General features: G+C 36.3%; 1 protein-coding gene across 1 annotated transcript; it reads left to right on the forward strand.

The window, feature by feature from the left end:
* Positions 1-1,266: 1,266 nt before the first annotated feature.
* FUNDC1 (FUN14 domain containing 1) lies at positions 1,267-12,610 on the forward strand. Its single transcript, XM_066357271.1, has 5 exons — positions 1,267-1,441; positions 2,273-2,429; positions 4,807-4,882; positions 10,167-10,295; positions 12,319-12,610. The coding sequence occupies exons 1-5, from the start codon at positions 1,414-1,416 to the stop codon at positions 12,394-12,396; spliced, it is 468 nt and encodes a 155-aa protein (XP_066213368.1). The 5' UTR covers positions 1,267-1,413; the 3' UTR covers positions 12,397-12,610.
* Positions 12,611-21,392: the final 8,782 nt, after the last annotated feature.

Genomic DNA, 21,392 nt, shown 5'->3' on the forward strand with positions numbered 1-21,392 from the left:
GTTCTAACCAGTTGAGCTACTTGGCCAGGACTGTATGAGTCTGTTAAAGTGTCCTTTGGATGTCATTTTCCCATTCAACCCTACATTTTGCTCTTTCAATTTGTAATTTTCCTTTGAGTTGTTTTTCCTCGTTCTCTTCTTTCAGTGTCCCGTCGTTTGCTATTTCTCCTTTAGCATCTCATTAGGAGTGCATGGGCAATAGGAAGAAGTGTATGAACACAAATCTTTAACTTTTGGGAAAAAAATTTTCAGTAATGACCCCTGAAATTATGTCCCTTAAAGTTGTTTTGGTTTTGAACACTAGCATCTCCAGCCAGTCTTAGAATTGCTTTTCAGGGACCACAAAGCTAAGGAACTTCAGAGAATCAACCCTTGCATTTAAAGCACCTAGATTGCAAAAGCAAATGTGAACCTGAGTTACATGCTTGGTAATCAACACGGTTTTTCATTCTATAGAATTCCCTAGGACTTCTATGTGAAGAACTGGATGTTTTCCTTTGTCAGATTTAAATAATAAACTGATGCTAAAAATTTATGCCCTCTGCAATAGCTGGTGTCAGGTCAGTTCCTAGGCATTTCTCTACCTCCCTTGTGTTACTGGCAGGAAAAGTATATATAAAGAGGGAGAGGATAAAAAGGTTCCAATTCCCAGCAATAGAGCGTTAGAAAAAATTTCCACCCCTGGGTGAGTCCTTGCCTCCAAAGAACAGTATGGTTTGAAATAGGGTTTCTCTTCTCTCTCTCTCTCTCTCTCTCTCTCTCTCTCTCTCTCTTTGCTTGATTTTAGAGAGACTGAGAGATTCATTTGTTGTTCTATTTAGTTGTGAGTTCATTGGTCTCTTCCTTTTTTCTATATGTGCTCTGACCCGGGATCCAACCCACAACCTTGGTGTTTCCCCTACGGTGCCTAATCGACAGAGCTAACCGGCTAGGGCCTCTCATCTTTTTATTAAAAACCCTGTTTTTTTTTTAAAGGCTTGAATTCTGGCACAGTGTTCAAAAATCCAAACTGGTTTTCACTTTAGACAACCATGTGCTGAACCTCTCCCTTCCAGCCCTGAGGCTCCTTAAAAGAAAGTAATAGCTCCGTACGAAATTTTGGGGGTTTGAGGTGGAAAGCGAGGCTTCCAAGAACAATGAACTACCACTCCCACAAGCCTCGAGGGACGGCTAGCCTACTTCCTTCCCTGCCCCCCCCCCCCCCCCCCCCCCCCCCCGCCACCTCAAGCCTTGCGCTTGCGCAGAAGGCCCTGCGCTGACAGGAGGGGGCGGGGACAGGATAACGCACTTGGAGCAGCTGAGGGAGGAAAAAAGAAATCATAGATTTCCACCTGGGCCTAGAGCGGTTCTTAAAGTAGTGGGGAGAGGAGGGCAGGTGGGGACCACCTTCAGTACTGGCCGCCCGGCGATATCATGGTGACCCGGAATCCCCCTCCCCAAGGTGAGCGGCTCGGGCCCGAAGTATTTTCTAAGACGCGGCTCACAACTCTCGACCTTGCTCCTGGGCCGCCTCTTCCTTCCCCTGTCCCAGGGGTCCTGGGGCTCTGTTTCTTGAGGCACCAGCTTGGAACACCCGTCCGAACTAGACTCTCCCTTTCCTGGTTGAACGCTGGCGAAGAGCCACTCCCGCCCCCAATGGAGCCTACTTTTGACCTTTCATTTCCATCTTGAAACGTGTTTTACAGTCTTGACTGAAGTAATTTCTTCTTGCTGAGCCCGTAACCGATTCTGTCAGAGGAGGACGCCCTTTCTCCCGTTGATGAGAATGGACCCTGCTCTGGCCCTGACCCTTCTGAGATTTGGGGTGACCCTTAATACTGTGAAACTGATCTGACCCTAATGAGATTTGAAGAGGTGACTTCTCACTGTTGTGTAACTTTGACCTGACCCTGTTGAGACTGGGCCGGAGGAGCATCCCTCACTACTGTGTATGTAACTCAGCCAGGTCCTACTGAAATTTCGGGGTTCCGGGTGAAGGGGGTGGTGGGCGACCGCTCACTGCTGTGTAACTCTGACCCGGGCCTGGCTTGGGCCCTAGGGCCATCTCTGGGCCTTTGGGCCTTTGGAAAGGAGATGCTAGGCCCTTTACTTTTGAGGCCCCCCCCCCTTGTCTCAGGGATTGGGTGTAACAGACTTTTAATGTTTCCATCTGTTTCTTTTTTAACTATTATCCAAAGGTAACAGTGAGTTGTAACATAAAGTTTATATGGGGTATTTCTAATTTTGATTGACTCTGAATTTATTTTCATTTTTCTCATTTTGTAATTTGAAGAATATGAAAGTGATGATGAATCTTATGAAGTGTTGGATTTAACTGAGTATGCAAGAAGGCACCACTGGTGGAATCGTGTTTTCGGCCACAGTTCTGGACCTATGGTAGAAAAATACTCAGTAGCCACCCAGATTGTAATGGGTGGAGTGACTGGCTGGTGAGAACAACATCTTTTCCATTACATTTTATTGGGATCCTAATTACTGCCTCTTTGTACTGTGACAGTTACCATGCTCACTCAGTGACTTTACATTGTTAACCCAGGAAGAGCTCTACCTTGAGGCTTTTCTGTGTGATATGGTTAGTGTAATCATTAGTGTTGGGTTTTGGTGATCTTCCCCTATGCCCACCACTGTTACACTGTTTCCTTCTCACCCTTCCTTTGAGTCTTTTTTCCCCCATCTCAAATATTAGCAAATATAATGGATGTGATTCAGTGACAGTAAAGAGGAAGACAGATGAGTTAATTATGCATAAGTAGTATTTACCTGTTTAGTGCTAACAACTGGAAAAACCTGTGAGAACTCCCACAGGAGAACTGGTGTCCAGGATTGTCAGCCCTGTACTGAGCAGTGTAAAATTCTCAGTAAAAATTATTGATTATGATACAGATGATTCTGTTGATTTTTGTGGGCTAGTATGGAATATAATACTTTGAAGAGAGTTATGGAACACTGAGCCTTTGTTGAAATTAAGGAGTTATTGCTTACTATAACGATACTGGTAAATATCAATACATTAAGCAGTTAATAAACATTAACCTAACCAGTTAACATTTCAGACCACATGATTACATAATTGCTACTATAGGTCTATTGTTCATGTTAGAATAAAAGATTAGTCAAATCACAAGGGTCAGACACAAGTTTGACTCTTTAGTTTGAAAATATGAGAATTTTTGGAGTTAGTTTGGATGCTTGTGAAAATTCATTTTTTTCTTAGATTCTAAGTCAAAGTCACTTTACATCAATTTAGGTATTTATATATGTAAACTTGACAAGTATAAAATTAACTTTTTAAATTTGTATTTACATGCATCTGGGACCTTAGCAACAATTGATTTGGTGGAAAAGATGATATTTGCTTTAGCATATTTTGAATATAGGCAGACATTGAAGATATTGCAGGTTTGGTTCCAGCCAACCACAATAAAGAGGGTTATAGTCTTTTGCTGATGGAGGGCCTTGCCTTCAATTTGTAAAAAAAATGCAACATCTGTGAAGCACAATAAAGTGAAGTACAGTAAAACAGTGTATGCCTGGATCTGGTTCTGGGGGCTGGAGAAGCTTATCGTGTAATTGGAAATGTAAATTTTCCATTTATCAAGGCACATTTGTTTCGTAGGGCTGTTTTAACAAAGTATCACAACAAAGTATCGTAGGGCTGTTTTAACAAAGTAGCTTTAAACAAGGGAAATTGATTCTCTCACAGGTCTGGGGTATAGAAGTCTAAAAAGTGTTGGCAGGGTTGGTTTCTTCACAGAGGCTCAGAGGACAGTCTGTTCGATGCTGTCTCACCTGGCTTCTGGTGACCTCCTGCAATCCTTGGCATTCCTTGTTTTATAGATTTACTCCAGTCTCTGCTTCTGTCAGTACATGGCCATCTTCCCTCTGTGTGCCTGTGACATAATGGGTTAAGTCATATTGGATTTAGGGCCCACCCTACTCCATCCAGTATGACCTTGTCTCAACTTGATTACATCTGCAATAACCTTCCAAATAAGGTCACATTCTCAGATTCTGGGAAAGACATGGATTTTGAGGGGACACTATTTAATTAATTACAGAAAGCTAGAGTTAACAATCTGAGATTCTTTTGCACTCTTTGGATGTGGAATTCTGAAGGGAATATGAGCTCACTGGAGAAAATCATAAAAGGAGTATGAGTTGACATTCTAAGTGGATAAATGAGACAAAACAGATTTAATATAGAGATAAATAGATACAGGTATGGAAGCGATGAGAAATGTGGGCTGAAGCGTAGTCATGAAAGTGGGACAACACCCGGACCATAAGGGATAGAAAAGTTTTTGATAGGCAGAACTAGGTGGAAACCCCTAGAAAGAGGGAGATTAATAGTTTGAGCAATGGTGATGACCTATTTGGAAACGAATTGGGTTGGAGCAGAAGTTTTGGGTAGAGTGAGGTTCAGCCAGGCGTGTAGAACATCTTGATTATATTAAAAACACAAAACAAAACAAATCACTTTTATTATAGGGAATTTCAACTTTACAAATGTAGAAAGAAGAGTATAGCGAACCCCTCAATACTCAACATTCAATTTCAGTAGCAAATCCTCTTTTCCATTAAATTCCCCCTTTCTCTCCATTCCTGAAGCACATCTCAGACAATTTAGATTGTGTACTTTTGATGAGCTTATATAACTGAAGGGAACAATTGAGTGTTTCTGAGTAAATGAGGAACGTGATCAAAAGAAATGGGAAGGCATTAGAATTTATTAGGAAAGCAATGAAAAGTAGAAGAGGGAGAGATTTTAATATATCATTGACCTCATTTTTTGTTATTTCATTAAAGGTGTGCAGGATTTTTGTTTCAGAAAGTTGGAAAACTTGCAGCAACTGCAGTAGGTGGTGGCTTTCTTCTTCTTCAGGTAAGTCAGAGTTTTATTTCCTTGCCTCTGCTTATGTGTATAGCCTTGGAAACTGAGAAAATCAAGTTTAGCCATTTCACTTCTGTCCATTTTAGTAGAAGATGGAATATTTCTTTCAGGCATCAGTTAATGGACAAACTAAAATGAGTTTTGAAAGCTGGCATCTATCATGAAAGACAATAATTTAAATACTTCTAAGTTTTTAAAACGGTATGATTCCAGTTATTAAAAAGACAACTTTTAAATTCATGGTGCCTCAATTTTTTTTGTTATTACTTACCCATATTTTCCTTGAAGCATCTCCCTAGCAAAATGAACATTTCATCAGTAATATAAACCTATTCATCCTGACCATTTTAACCATACATTTAAAATTCACACACCTACAGCATGTAATATTCACAGGTCTCTTTCCTGTTTTCTAGCCATCAGTTTTCCGTCCCAGAGGAAATTACTGTTAGCAATTTCTAATATATTTTTTAAAACTAGGGAACCATAATAATATAGAAAGTGGAAAATTGGGTTTAAAAAATCATTCATAATCCTATTTCTGAGGCAGGTGGTTTTGAAATTTCAGTTTTATTCATGCTCCTCTAAGTTTAAAAATGCTTTGCCATTAGAGGATGTTTATCAGGATGTTATCTGGAATTCATGTCTGTTTGGCATATATTTTTCTAAAAATATCATTCCCTGAAGATCAAATATAGTAAATCCTAAAAATGAAAATCTCTGGGAATGGATGTTAGCAACAGTTTTAAAGATGCAAAACTGTTAGTCGTACCAGATTTTAAAAATAATTGATGGTCACAGCAGCCAGAATCTTACTTCAATACCTAAGCCATTGATCATGTAATAACCAGTAGTACAAATGGAATGGTTTTGTATGTGTTAAGTGCAAATTTTGAGTTGTTTACTAAACAGCTTTTATAAAATATTGTCTTTTTTTTTTGGTGACATTATTAGGAGTAATTGCTTCTTACTCGTGGTAAAAGGTAAAAACAAACACAGTTAATATTCAAATTTAGTCCTTTGAATGAACATTTCAATGATTGTACAGAAGAGAATTTTATATAAGCTGATTTTGACTTTGGTTTATGTATATTAAGAATTAAGATCTCTAACCTGACCTGTGGTGGTGCAGTGGATAAAGTGTCGACCTGGAATGCTGAGGTCACCAGTTCAAAACCCTGAGCTTGCCTGGTGTAGGCACATGTGAGAAGCAACTACAGCAGCTACAAAGCACCTAATAGTTGATGCTTTTCATTCCTCCTCCCCTTTTTCTCTCTCTCTCTCTCTCTCTCTCTCTCTCTCCTCTCTCTAAAATCAATAAATAAAATCTTCAAAAAGAAAGGAATTAAAGCTATCTAATTCTATAGCTATTTTAAAACTTGGTTGTCATTTCTGTTTGTGAGGAAAGTCATTTCTGTTTACTGGACTGAAGCAGAGCTTTCTGAAATGTTCACAGAATAGAGGGGATTATACATTGCAGTTCACTCTGCATGTCAGTTCTTCAGAAGTCCATTTCAGTCCACTCAATATGCACCATTCAAATCCACGTTGCTACTATCTACTTTCCTGGGCCTAGTCCGCATATTCTTTGAAGTCACTAAGCAAAAGAACATGGGAATTGCTTGCATCAAACCAATTTTCTCCCACAAATATGACTTATATTAAAAACTCAGTAGAAGGAACAAAGAGGAAATAAGAGTAACAAATCGCTTTTCAAATAATTGCCTTATTCTTTAGGCCCACTTCCATATTTTTGTTACCTTATATTTAAATATAAATATTAGTTTACTTAAAACTTAAAGCTTTTCTAGTAACCCAATATTAAGTGTTTTCTGGTAGGTAATATCACATTGCCATGTTAAAATAGACAGTGGTACATAAATCTTCAATGTATTCAGAGTTGTACATACCCATAATTCAAAAGGTCAAATAACACCTACAAGGCTTATTTCAGATTAGAGTAGTACTCTGCTTTCCTCACTACCTTCCCAGTTTCCCTCCCCTTGAAGCACATCTTTTGACCTCTTAGATGACTTTTAAAGTATTTATCTTTTTTTTTCCTAAACAAGTTAATTGTACATTTTTTAACCTTTTAGTTTGAGGTATTGCCTATTGGCTTCCCATTATGGAATATGAGAACTTCGCTATAATTTATTGAACCTCTTTGCACTCCACCCCCTAATCTCCCACACTTGCATGCTCCCCCCACCCCCGCCTTAAATCAACTGAGTATTGTTATTTCATAATTGTGTTAGATCATTACCTGGAGTTCACTGAGCTGCTTGAATCTGTAAATTTATGTCTTTAACCATGTTTGGGAAGGCTTTGGCCATTATTTCTTTAAATGTTTGTTTCCTCCTATTTCTCTTCTGAACAGAACTCTGATTATGTGCATGTTGGGCTTTTTGATAATGTCCTGAGGCTTTATTAATTTATTGTTTTCTATCTATTTTTTTTAGATTGTATAATTTCTAGTGATGTAGCTTCAAGTTCACTGACTCTTTCCTGTCATTTACCTTCTGACATTAAGCCTATCCAGTTAATTATTTCAGTACTATATTTTACAATTCGGGGATTTCCATTTGGTTCTTTTGTACATTTTCTGTATCACTGCTGAGTTATTTTCACCTATTACAAACATAGTTTCCTTTACCTCGTTGAGCATGGTTTTAATAGCTGCTTTAAAGTCCTGATAATTTTGCCCTGGCTGGATGGCTCAGTTGGTTGGAGCATCATTCGGAGGCATGAAGTTTGCCAGTTCCATCCCCGGTCTGGGCACATGCAGGAGTAGATTGATGTTCCTGTCTGTCTCTCCCTTCCTCTCGCTAAAATCAATCAATAAAAATAAAGTCCTGATAATTTCAATATTTGGGTCATCTCAGTGTTGACATCTGTTGATTTCTTTTGAGACTAGGCCACATTTTTGTGTTTTGTCATAATCAAATAACTTTGAATTTTATCCTGGGAATAAAATCCCAGGATATTATTGGGAATGTTATGTTGTAGAGACTCTGGATTCTATTTTATTCCTCTGAAGTGTGTTTATTTGATTTTAGTAGGCAGTTAACTTGGTTAGACTCAAATTGCAAACTGTATTTCACCTGTGGTGGGTAGCGGCTCAAATACCAGTTTCTTTTAGCCTTAGCCAGAATGCTTGCTTCTGTCCCTTGAATGTATGTTATGGTTCAGGACTTGGATAAAGTTTACCCAGAATTTAGGACTCCCCTTCTCTAGCTCTCTTCTTTCTGGCAGCTGTTATTGTCCTGGGCTATGTCCTCTGGTTCTTTAGGCTGGAAAGATGGCATATTTTCTATTGAAGTGTTAGCCACCCTGCAACTGCATTCTGAACTCAGGATAAAGCCACAAAAATGGGCCACTCACCTTATATTGGTCACTCTTCCTGCAAGTTTCAAATCCCCTTTAAAATCTGTTTGTTTTTGTTAATTCTGGAGCCCTTGTATTTTAGCCAGGGTTTACAGTTGCTCTTTATGGGAGAGTCCTGAAGGTTCATCATCACCTCCATCTAAATTGCCTGCCAACTACTGCAAGGAAAAGCTTTCACTTGCTATTTGATTTAATCAGCACTGTTTTGCTGAAGCTGGAGTTCAAAGTGAGTGATAGAAGGTGAATAAATACAGGAAGAAATACAGTTAAATTCTTCTGTGTACCCATTCAGAGTGAAAGTAGAACCCAAGATTCCCAACCTGTTTATATAAAATCAGATATTTTCAATATTGAAGTTTTTGTGTGGTTCATAGTCAAAATGATATGTTAAAAATTACAAAGAAAACCTTAGCTTGATAGAAGTGATTTATAATGGTATACAAGGCTTACTGTGTGATTCTTTCTAATTTGATTTTGTTATTCGGAGCGACTAATTTACTGTACTGGGTTATGCACACACTGCTGTACCTGTTCAGATTTTTCAGTATTTCAGCAGTACCAAATGAGAATTTTCCTTATGGTTAGTAGGCATTTAACTATAGTTTTTGCCTGTTTATTTATTTATTAAATTTATTGTGTTGATATGGTTTGAAGTGTCCCACTCAGTATAACACCATCTACACACCACATCGTGCCCCCATGCCGAACACAAAGTCTCTTTCCACCCTCATTTCCCCTCCATTGTCCCTCCTCCCTCTACCTCCATCCTCCCTTTCCCTCTGGTTATTGCTACCCTGTTGTCTGTATCTATGTGTTATGTATATATGTTTTTTGACCAATCTCTTCACTTCCTTTAATTCAGTTCCCACTGACAGCTGTCCATCTGTTCCCTGTGACTCTGCCTCTGTTTCTATTTTGTTCCTCAATTTAGTTAGCTATAGTTTTAGTGAAAGGACTTATGGCATGAAACTTGTATAAACAATATTTCTTTTCTATTCTACTTTCAAAAGCATTTACCAGAAAGTATTCTTAATTTAAGTAGAGACAGATTTAATGAAGAGCATTTTTTGTGTGTGACAGAGACAGAGAGAGAGACAGAGAGAGGGACAGATAAGGACAGACAGGCAGGAAGAGAATGAGACAAGAACCATCAATTCTTTGTTGTGGCTCTTTAGTCTCCTTAGTTGTTCAGGTGAAAAGCCTTTATCAGGCTACTTTGATTTCTTTTTTGATCCCTTATAATAAACATTTAATTAAAAGGTGCTTTTTCTTTAGTACTATAATTTTGATAATCTCTGTCTTTTTTAGATTATTCCCAAATTCTAAAAATTATGATAGAATTATAGTACAGTAATAACATAAGTTTTGGAATCTTTTTATACTTTTTTAAACATAGTGTTCATCACATCTAAGTATTTATGTTTAATATCTGTTTTCCCCAACAGACTCAAAGAGGGTGGAGACTTATCTTTTCCTTTTTCTTGGCTGTGGCTAAGGGCCTAGAATAGTGCTTGGCACAGAGTAGGCACTCAATATCTGTTAAATGAATAAATTAACAATGAATGAATAGGCCTTGGCTGGATAGCTCAGTTAGTTAGATCACTGTCCCAACATGCCATGATTGCAGGTTTGATTCCAGGTCAGTGCACATACAAGATTCGACCCATGAATCTGTAAATAGGTGGAATAACAAATCAATGTTTCTCTCTCTCTCCCTCCTTCTTCCTAAAATCAATAAATAAAAATTAATATAAATGAATAAATTAATAAATTGTGATTTCTTATATCTAAGCTGCATGTATTTCTTGAAATCTGAATATTTATATATTCCTGATTAATAGATTCATTAGCAACCTGGTTGGTTTAGAATTAACCATTTTTATTTTTGTAGATTGCTAGTCACAGTGGCTATGTGCAGATCGACTGGAAGAAAGTTGAAAAAGGTGTAAATAAAGCAAAAAGACAGATTAAAAAGCGAGCAAATAGGGCAGCACCTGAAATCAACAACATAATTGAAGAGGTAAGACAATGTACATTTTTGCCTCCATTTTATTTAAATAGGTCTTGATTAGTAGAAAATGTGACAAGGGATTCATTTCTTCTTTAAAAATTTGTGTTTTTGGTTATGTCTAGAGTGTTGAAGTAAAATTGGGGATCAAGCCACTATTTAAATCAATCAATTTTTAGTAGTTAACATAGTTTCCTCTGCTCATCTTCCACCTTTGATCTACATGTAAAAGCTGATAACGTTATTTTTCCTGAATTTTTCCTCTGCTTTTACAAATGTGTATTTGTATAGACAAGGTCTGGGAAAAATAAAATTACCTTTTTTTTTCTTGAGGTGAAATAGTTTGAAAATATGTATATTTTATTAATGTGTTTTAGTTTTATTAATTTTTATAATGTATATTTTCTTCTTGTACTATGTTTAGAATTGACTCTACCCTTGTCTTTGATTTTGTTCCTTTTACTTCCTCAAACTTTTTATTTTGAAAAATTTCAAACCAGTTGAAGTTAGATACAGTTAATACTCAAATACCTTTCATCTATTCACCAAATTGTTTTGCAATATTTGCTTTATCTCTTTTTGTATGTATGAGAATTACACTTTTTAAAAAAGTTTTTAAAATTTACTTACTGATTTTTGGAGAGAGAGGAAGGAAGAGAGAGAGAGATTCGTCAATTTGTTCCAATTATTTACGCATTCATTGGTTGATCCCTGTATGTGCCCTGACCGAGAATCAAACCTGCAACCTTGACATGTTGGGACGATACTCCAACCAACTGAACTACCCCACTAGGCCAAAATGTACACTTTTTATTTTTGCCAAGTGATTTAAGACATCATGACTTTTCCCTCTTAATTACTTTAGCACATCTCCCAAGAGTACTGATATTCTATACAACTACAATTGCCATTATTAATCCCCCAAAATTTAACATGATACAATAGTATTTCCTAATTTGCAGTTCATGTGAAAATTTTTCCACAAAATACCTTTTATACTGTTTGTTTTTTCTTAATCAAGAATTATATATTCCAGTTGGTTTACATGTGTCTGAAGTCTCATTTAATCCTGAACAGTCCATATTTTTGTTTTTGTTTTCTTTCTTTCTGTTCTTCACAAAACTGACATTTTTGAAGCATCTAAGTAGAATATCTCACAGTTTGACTTTGTCTAATTGCTTCATGATTTTGTTTGGGTTAGATATTTTATCAAGGTGGTGTTTTTTTTAATCTGTACATTTTTTTTTTACGGGCTAAGTAGATTGTTAAACATTGTGCATGCTGTGGGAATTTATTAAATAATCTGTCTTAATAACTTGATGAATGGACCATTTATGCCTGTCCTATAGGTAGATTTCTTTTTACCTGTGAGATTATTGCTCATGGGGCCTAAAACACTGCTTGGTGCAGAGTAGGCACCTCAGTATCTGTTAAATTTACCTGTTATCTCAGTAGCCAAGAAGCATACAGGGCCTGTCTGGAGGCTTTAGGCTCCTTCAGTTTGTAATGGACAGTCCTGGTATCTTGTGTGGCAGTTAGCACTGCTCTAGTAGGTGCACAGGAATTTTTGCTGAATATTATTGAATTGAGGAAAACATCTGAAAATATTACTTAGCTCTGGATTCAATAAATAAGAGTATTTTTTTTAATTTCCATCTTTATTTCTTTTTCTTATTGTGGTAAAATAAATATAATATGAAATGGGTCATTTTAACTATTTTTAAATGCACAATTCAGTGGCATTAAGTACATTTCTTTTGTGCCATCATTACCAGTATCCATTTCCAGAACTTTTTCATCATCTCAAACCGAAACGTTAACCATTAAACAGTTAACTCCCACAAGTAACCCCTCTTGCAGCCCTTGGTAACCTCTGTTCTACTTTCTTTCTCAATGAATTTGACTAGTCATGTAAGTGGAATCACACATTTGTTTGTCCTTTTTTGTCTTTCATACTTTACTTAGTAAAACATCTTTGAAGTTCACCCATGTTGTAGTATAATTAAGAGTATTTTTGTTTAATTTTATGTTTCAGGCAACAGAATTTGTCAAACAGAACATTGTGATATCCAGTGGATTTGTGGGAGGCTTTTTACTAGGCCTTGCATCTTAAGGATATGAGTGTTCAACCACAGCAGAATCACCTGTGAGCAACGAAGTGGTGTTGACATGGCAGTCTCTCAACATGACATGCCACCAGACTCTCTAGGTTGACAAGAAACAGCTAGGGACAATATCAAAATTATGACTTAGCATATTGCCTTCTGAAGTTTGGCAAACTAGTATCTGCTGTAAAACAACCTATATGGTATATGTACCATAATATTCCTGAGCAAAACATGGCTTTTATTTATTTAAATCAGATGTTTTTCATTGTGCTTTATAGTATAATGCCAATAAATAAAAATTTCTATTATAGCTGCAACATTTGGGTTGACTTTTCAAAAAAGATATGTTTGCAATAAACTGAAAAACTATAATGCCCTTTTGTGGGAGAATTTAGGAATGGTAGAATTATTAAAGATAGTAAACAGATTTAATACTCATTTTTAGGTTGTTTTTTCCTAGCAATTCTTACTTTGCTTATATAAGAACAGTAGTAGACAATTTCAAGGAAGGGTCTTCTAAGGAAATATTACATGTTTAAAGCTTTGTTCTTTCTTTGATGTTGTAGTTGTAAAAATATATCTTCTTGTATATAAGTTTTTAATATTTTATTTATATATCCTGGCAGCCTGAGCAGAACTAATTATTTTGAGGGTACATATAGTTGATTCACTGATTTATTTTATTAACTTTGAGTGAACGTCCTTTCTCAATTCTAAAAGTCCTAATTATTATTTTGACCTTTTCACTAAGTGGTAAAAATTACCTTAAAATACTTAGTAGTATAGTATGAATTTACTGTCTGAAGAACCATGATTTTCTATCTGATTATGAAATTGAATTTAAAGAGAATTATCTCCTTGATCTAATCTGAGGTATAAGCGCTAAGGCTTTCAAACTTTTGGTAGCATTATGTTGGCTTAACACTAGGCCATTTGACTTGATTCTCAGGGTTGGCATCAAACTGTTTCTGAGACTTCTTTGCCCAGAAAGCTTTCTGTAGTGTTTGTTTTGTCTTTAGATTTCTAGGTTGGAATTGGGAACAATATCAGAACAACATATGTTGGAGTTGTCAGATTGGAAAGACTGGATGTATTTACACTACTTCCTTTTGATAGCAAGGCCCCATGGCATATTTTATGTATTGTAAAAATAAGGCATTTGATACTTTTGAGATTGGGTGCAATCTGTGTGCTTTCTTTATCGCAAGACTCCTTAAAATTGAATGTGAGATTGATCTTCATGTTCTTACTTTACTCTCATTAGTGCCTCAGATACAATGCTAAATAAAATTCAGACTTTCTTAATGTGAAATGATTTTGCGTATAAATTCTTGTTTTTTTTTCTTTGAGCTTTCTCTCTTTATACCTCACCAAGTTTTCCATTGCTGTGGAATATAAGGGTAAAATACAGGGTGGGACAAACGTAGGTTTACAGTTGTGAATGTGTGAAACACAGAGTTTATTCTTGTATTACTTATTAATTATATAGATATATTATTTTCCATACAAACAACTGTAAACTTGCTTTTGCCTTACCCTGTATTGTATATTCGATAGACTCTTGGACACGCTTCTCTGTACAATGTCTATGTGATGCTGTCACCTGATACAGTGGGGTAGACTACTGGGGGGAGCTCTAGTAGTTGGCTCAATGTGTTTATTTTAGAAATATTTAGTTTCAATTCTGTATATGATACACTGGTAACATTGGAGGGGCACAAAAATGTCTGCCCTCAAATAGAGGCTAAAATATTTCTATATGTAAAGTTATATAATATAGGAGAACCTGGCTTATGATTTAGTAGCAAATGAGTAGTAGGGATAACTACTTTCAGAGTCCAAACATAAATTAAAACTGAGAAAGATGGCACTTTCTTTTTACCTATATGTATCCAAGTATTTGTTGATTTGTTTGAAAATATTTGTATGAAATGCAAAATATGTATTATCATTGCTCTCCATACTTTCTCATCTCTTTTAGTGCCTCTTGTTCTGCTTCATGTCTGCCCCTTTTCCCCACTAGGTTGTACACTACTTGAGGCAGTCAAATGTGCTACTCAGTCTCTAACTTGTGATACACGCTGTGCAATGCTTTGCTCACAGGTGTTCAGTTCCTGTGAATGAGTGAAGGCACAGGTGAAAAACTTACGCTGTGCTAGATAGAGTTGTGTCAACCAGTAGGAAACCTCTGTAGCAGTCCAATAAATCAGGCTCCATCAGAAAGGGCTTGATGGGGCTTGGTTAGAATGAAAAGCCTGTAACTTGGCTTTGTCTAAAATGGGCATTTTTATGTTTGAAGACATAAAGGCTGTTATGAGATTTATTGAAACTTGAGTACTGTATATGAAACATAGATAGGTATTTTGTGGTCTAGGCTTTGGAAGATATATAAGGACATTTTGACTGATTATTATTTCTTACTCTTATATCCCTCTCCAATCCCTCTTACAAGAAAAACATTTGTAATTTCCTTATTTTTTATTTTGTTTTGTTTAAAATTTTTTTTTAAACAATTTTACTTAAAAAGATATTTTAATTAAATTTTTTAGTTTATTGTGCTAACATGTTTTCAAGTGTCCCACTCAATATAACACCCTCAACCCCCTGCGTCATGTCCCCAATGCTCATGCAAAGTCTCTTTCCATTCCAATTTCAGCCCCTTTGCCACCCCTCACCAACCTCCATTCCCCCTTTTCCTCTGGAACTTGCTGCCCTGTTATCTGTATCTATATGTTATATATATATAACTTGGCTAATCCTTTCATCTTTGATTCTGTCCCCTCATCCCCCTTCCCTCTGACAGCTGTCTCTCTATTCCAATATGATCCTGTCTCTGTTTCTATTTTGTTCCTCAGTTTATTGTATTCATTAGATTCCACATAGAAATCAGATCATATGATATTTGTCTTTCTCTTCCTGGCTTATTTCACTTAGCATAATAATCTCCAGGTCCATCCATGCCATCTCAAAAGGTTAATTTTTCTTTTTCAGGGCAGCATAGTACTCCATTGTATATATGTATCACAGCTTTGTTATCCACTCATCCACTGATGGACACTTGGGCTGTTTCCAGATCTTGGCTATTATAAACAATGCTGCAATAAACATGGAGGTGCATATATTTTGAATTAGTGTTTTGGGATTCTGAGGATATATTCTTAAAAGTGGGATACATGGGTCATAAGACAGTTTTATTTTTAATTTTTTTTTTTTTTTTTTTTTTTTTTTTTTTTTTACAGAGGCAGAGATAGGGACAGACAGGAACGGAGAGAGATGAGAAGCATCAATCAGCAGTTTCTCGTTGCGCATTGCGACCTCTTAGTTGTTCATTGATTGCTTTCTCACATGTGCCTTGACCGCGGGCCTTCAGCAGACTGAGTAACCCCCTGCTGGAGCCAGCGACCCTGGGTCCAAGCCGGTGAGCTCCTTGCTCAAGCCAGATGAGCCCGCGCTCAAGCTGGCGACCTCGGGGTCTCGAACCTGGGTCCTTCTGCATCCCAGTCCGACGCTCCATCCACTGCGCCACCACCTGGTCAGGCTATTTTTAATTTTTTGAGGAAACACCATACTATTTTCCACAGTGGCTGCACAAATCTGCATTTGCACCAGCAGTGCAGGAGGGTTCCCTTTTCTCCACATCCTCGCCAGCACTTGTGTTTTGATTGGTTAATGAAAGCCATTCTGGCAGATGTGAAGTGTTACCTTATTGTGGTTTTAATTTGCATTTCTCTTATGATTAATGAGATTGAGCATTTTTTCATATGCCTATTGACCATCTGTGTGTCCTCTTTGGAGAAGTACCTATTTAGGTCCATTACCTATTTTTTAATTGAATTGTTTTACCTTTCTGGTTTTGAGTTTTAGAAGTTCTTTATAAATTTTGGTTATTAAGCTCTTATCAGATGTATCAGCGAATATGTTCCCCCATAGAGTGGGTTGTCTTTGTATTTTGTTAAGGGTGTCTTATGCTGTGCAAAAGCTTTTTAGTTTGATATAGTCACATTTGTTTATTTTGTCCTTTATTTCCCTTGCCCAAGGAGCTATATTAGCAAAATTATTGCTACAAGAGATATCAGAGAGTCTACTGCCTATATTTTGTTCCAAGATTTTTATGGTTTCACAACTTACATTTAAGTCTTTTATCCATATTGAGTTTGTTTTTGTGAATGGTGTAAGTTGGTAGTCTGTTTTTATTTTTTTTGCATGCACCTGTCCAGTTTCCCCAACATCATTTATTAAAGAGGCTGTCTATTTCATTGTATACTCTTGTCTCCTATGTCAAATATTAGTTGATTATAAAGGCATGGTTTACTTCTGGGTTCTCTATTCTGTTTCATTGATCTGTATCACTGTTTTTATGCCAGACCCAGGTTGTTTTGGTTACAATATCCTTGTAGTATAGCTTGATATCTGGGAAAGAGATACCTCCCACTTTGTATTTAATTGTCAAGATTGCTGAGGTTATTCAGGTTCTCTTTTGGTTCCATATAAATTTTTGGAATATTTGTTCTAGATCTGTGAAGTACTCCATTGGTATTTTAATAGGAATTGCATTGAATCTATAGATTGCTTTGGGTAGTATGGATATTTTATTTTTATTATTTATTTATTATTACTTTTTTAATTTTTAAGATTTAGAAAATTAACTTTAACATGGTGACATTGATTAATAAGAGTATATAGGTTTAAGGTAAACATTTCTATAGCATTTGAACTGTTGATTATGTTGTATACCCATCACCCAAAGTAAAATCATTTTCCATCACCTTATATTTGTCCCTCTTTACACCCTCTTGCTCCCTCTTGTCCCTTTCCCCCTGGTAACCACTTCACTTTTATCTATGTTCATGAGTCTCAGTTTTATATCCCACCTATGTGAGAAATCATACAGTTTTTAGCTTTTTTAAAATTTACTTATTTCAATAAGTATAAAGTTCTCACAGTTCATCCATGTTGTTATAAATGTCACTATATCATCATTTTGTATCATTGAGTAATATTTCATTGTATATGTATCACACCTTCTTTATCCAGTCCTTTATGAAGGAACACTTTGTTTGTTTCCATGTCTTAGCCACTGTGAACAATGCTGCAATGAACATGGGGGTGCACGTGTCTTTACGTACCAATGTTTTTGAGTTTTGGAGGTAGGTAGCCAGTAGAGGGATTGCTGAGTCATAGGGTAATCTATTCTTAGTTTTTTGAGGAACCACCATACTTTCTTTCATAATGGTTGTTATTAATTTACATTCCCACAAACAGTGAATGAGGGTTCGTTTTTCTCCTCAGCCTCTCCAACACTTGTTATTGCCTATCTTGTTGATCATAGGCAATCTAATAGGTATGAGGTGGTAGGTATCTCATTGTGGTTTTGATTTGCATTTCTCAAATAGCTAGTGAAGATGAATATCTTTTTATATATCTCTTGGCCATTTGTATGTGCTCTAGGAAGAAGTGTCTGTTCATGTCCTCTCCCCATTTTTTAATTGGCTTGTTTGCTTGTTTGTGGCTGAGCTTTGTGAGTTCTTTATGTACAGTGTGTCCGTAAAGTCATGGTGCACTTTTGACCGGTCACAGGAAAGCAACAAAAGACGATAGAAATGTGAAATCTGCACCAAATAAAAGGAAAACCTTCCTAGTTTCTGTAGGATGCTGTGGCAGCATGTGCGCATGCACACATGATGACATAACACCGTGTATACAGCAGAGCAGCCCACAGCCATGCCAGTCGAGATGTGGGCGGTACAGAGGAAAGCTCAGTGTGTTCTGTGGCTTGCTAAATTCGAATTTGTGACCAAAGTGCAACATGAATATCAGCACGTTTATAACGAAGCACCACAACATAGGAATAACATTACTCGGTGGGATAAGCAGTTGAAGGAAACTGGCAGTTTGGTGGAGAAACCCTGTTCTGGTAGGCCATCAGTCAGTGACGAGTCTGTAGAAGCTATATGGGATAGCTACCTAAGGAGCCCTAAAAAATCTGTGCATGAGCCCACATTGAACTGCACTGAATAGGTATGAAACTGGGATAGTTTTCCTTTTATTTGGATTTCACATTTCTATAGTCCTTTGTTGCTTTCCTGTGACCAGTCAAAAGTGCAGCATGACTTTACAGACACACTGTATTTTGGATATTAACCCCTTAAAGGAGCTGTTGTTTGCAAATATCATCTCCCATTTAGTTGGCTATTTGTTTTGTTGTCTTTTTATTTTTTGCTGTGTGGAAGCTTTTTAGTTTGATATAGCCCTATTCATTTATTTTTGCCTTTACTTCCCTTGCCTTTGGGGTCAAATTCATAAATTGTTCTCTACAGCCAACAACCATGAGCTTAGTACCTGTTTTTTTTCCTATGTAATTTATTGATTTGGATCTTATATTTAGGTCTTTGATTCATTTTGAATTAAGTTTTGTGCAGGGGGACAAACTAGTCAAGTTTTCAATTTTCTCAGCACCATTTATTGAAGAGGCTTTCTTTTCTCCATTGTGTGTATTTGGCTCCTTTGTTCATGATTATTTGTCCATATATATGTGGTTTTATTTGGAGGCTCTCAATTCTGTTCAATTGGTCTGTATGTCTGTTTTTCTACCAATAGCATGCTGTTTTGATTATCGTGGCTTTATAGTATATTTTGAAGTCAGGTTGTGTGATACCTCTGATTTCATTGTTTTTCCTCAGCATTGCTATGGCTATTGAGGGGTTTTTTGTTTGTTTGTTTGTTTGTTTGTTTTTTAATGGTTCCTTACAAACCTGGTAACTTTTTGTTCTATTTCCATAAAAAATGACATTGGGATTTTGATGGGGATTGCATTAAATTTGAGTACTGCTTTGGATAATATGACCATTTTAACTATGTTCTTTTTTTTTTTTTTTTTTTTTTTTTTGCTGCAAGTGTTTTTTTTTTTTTTTTTGCTGCAAGTGTTTTTTTTTTTTTAGTTCATTTACCAGTGTTTCATCATTGATGTATAGGAAAGCAGTGGACTTTTGTATATTGATTTTGTATCCTACAACTTTACTGTATTGGTTTATTGTTTCTAATAGTTTTTTGGTGGGGTCTTTGGAGCTGTCTATACTGCTCACAAAAATTAGGGGATATTGCAAAATGAATATGAAGTGTTAAAATATCCCGTAATTTTTTTTTTTTTTTTTATTTATTCATTTTTAGAGAGGGAGAGAGAGAGAGAGAGAGAGAGAGAGAGAGAATGGGGGAGGAGCTGGAAGCATCAACTCCCATATGTGCCTTGACCAGGCAAGCCCAGGGTTTCAAACCGGCGACCTCAGCATTTCCAGATCGACGCTTTATCCACTGCGCCACCACAGGTCAGGCAAAATATCCCGTAATTTTTGTGAGCAGTATATATATATAGGACCATGTCATCTGCAAAAAGTGATAATTTTACACCTTTCCCATTTATGGATGCCTTTTATTTCTTTCTATTTCCTGATCGCTCTGGCTAAAATTTCCAGAACTAAGTTGAATAAGAGTGGAGAGAGTGGGCAACTTTGTCTTATTTCTGATTTGAGAGGAAAAGCTTTCATATTTTGACCATTTAGTATGATATTAGCTAATGGTTTGTCATATATGGCTTTTAATATGTTGAGGTACTTTCCTTCTATTCTGATTTTATTGAGTGTTTTAAACATAAAAGAATGTTGTATCTTTTTGAATACCTTTTCTTTTCTGCATGTGTTGATAGGATCATATGATTTTTATAATTGGTTTTGTTGATGTGGTGTATTACATTGAACAATTTACATATGGTGAACTATTCTTGTTCTTGTGAAGTGAATCCCACTTGATCATGATGTATTATTTTTTTAATGTGGTGTTGTATGTGATTTGCTATTATTTTGTTTAGCACTTTTGTACTAGTATTCATTAGAGATATTGGTCTGTAGTTTTCTTTTTTTGTGTTATCCTTGCTAGGTTTTAGTATGAGGGTTACATTGGCCTCATAAAATATGTTGGGGAATATTGCTTCTTCTATTTTTTGGAAGACTTTGAGAAAGATAGTTACCAAATCTTCTTTGGATGTTTGGCAGAATTCATGAGTGTAGCAATCTGGTCCTGGACATTTGTTTTTTGAGAGGTTTTTGATAGTTGTTTCTACTTTCTCCTTGCTTGTAGGTCTATTTAGGTTTTCAACTTCTTTGTGGCTCAGTCTAGACCAGCGGTTCTCAACCTGTGGGTCGCGACTTTCCGATGGCTTTAGGCGACCCCTGTGTTTTGGTCGTTCGACCCCCGCCGGGGTCGCGACCCACAGGTTGAGAACCGCTGGTCTAGAAAGATTGTATAGTTCTAGGAATTAATTCATTTCTTCTAGGTTAATTTTGTGGCATATAATCTTTCATGATATTCTATTATCATCTTTTGTATGTCTATGGTGTCTGTGGTAATTTCTTCTTCATTTTGGATTTTGTTTATATGAGTCCTTCTTTTTCCTCAGTGAGTGTAGCCAGTGGTTTGGAGATTTTATTGATGATTTGAAAGAACCAACTCTGATGTATTAATTTTTTCTATAGTTTTTTTTTGTTCTCTATATCATTTAGTTCTACTCTAATTTTTACTCTTTCCTTTCTTTTGCTAACTTTAGGTTGCCTTTGTTATTTTTTTCTAGTTCCTTAAGGTATGATGTTAGGTTGTTTACTTAGAATCTCTGTTTCTTGATATAAGCCTGTAATCATATCAACTTCCCTGTTATTACTGCTTTTGCTGCATCCCCAAAATTTTGATATGTGGTGTTTTCATTTTCATTTGTCTGTATATATATTTTTACCTCTGCTTTTATTTCTTCTTTGACCCAGTCATTTTTTAGATCTATGTTATTTAATTTCCATGTTTTTGTGGATTTCTTTACTTCCTTTATACAGTTGAATTCTAATTTCAAAGCCTTATGATCAGAAAATTTGTTTGGTATGATTTCAGTCTTTCTGAATTTGTTGGTGTTAGTTTTGTGGCCCAACATATGATCTGGTTTTGAGAATGCACACTGGAGAAG

This window comes from Saccopteryx leptura, chromosome X, assembly GCF_036850995.1.
Source record: "Saccopteryx leptura isolate mSacLep1 chromosome X, mSacLep1_pri_phased_curated, whole genome shotgun sequence".
NCBI lineage: Eukaryota > Metazoa > Chordata > Mammalia > Chiroptera > Emballonuridae > Saccopteryx > Saccopteryx leptura.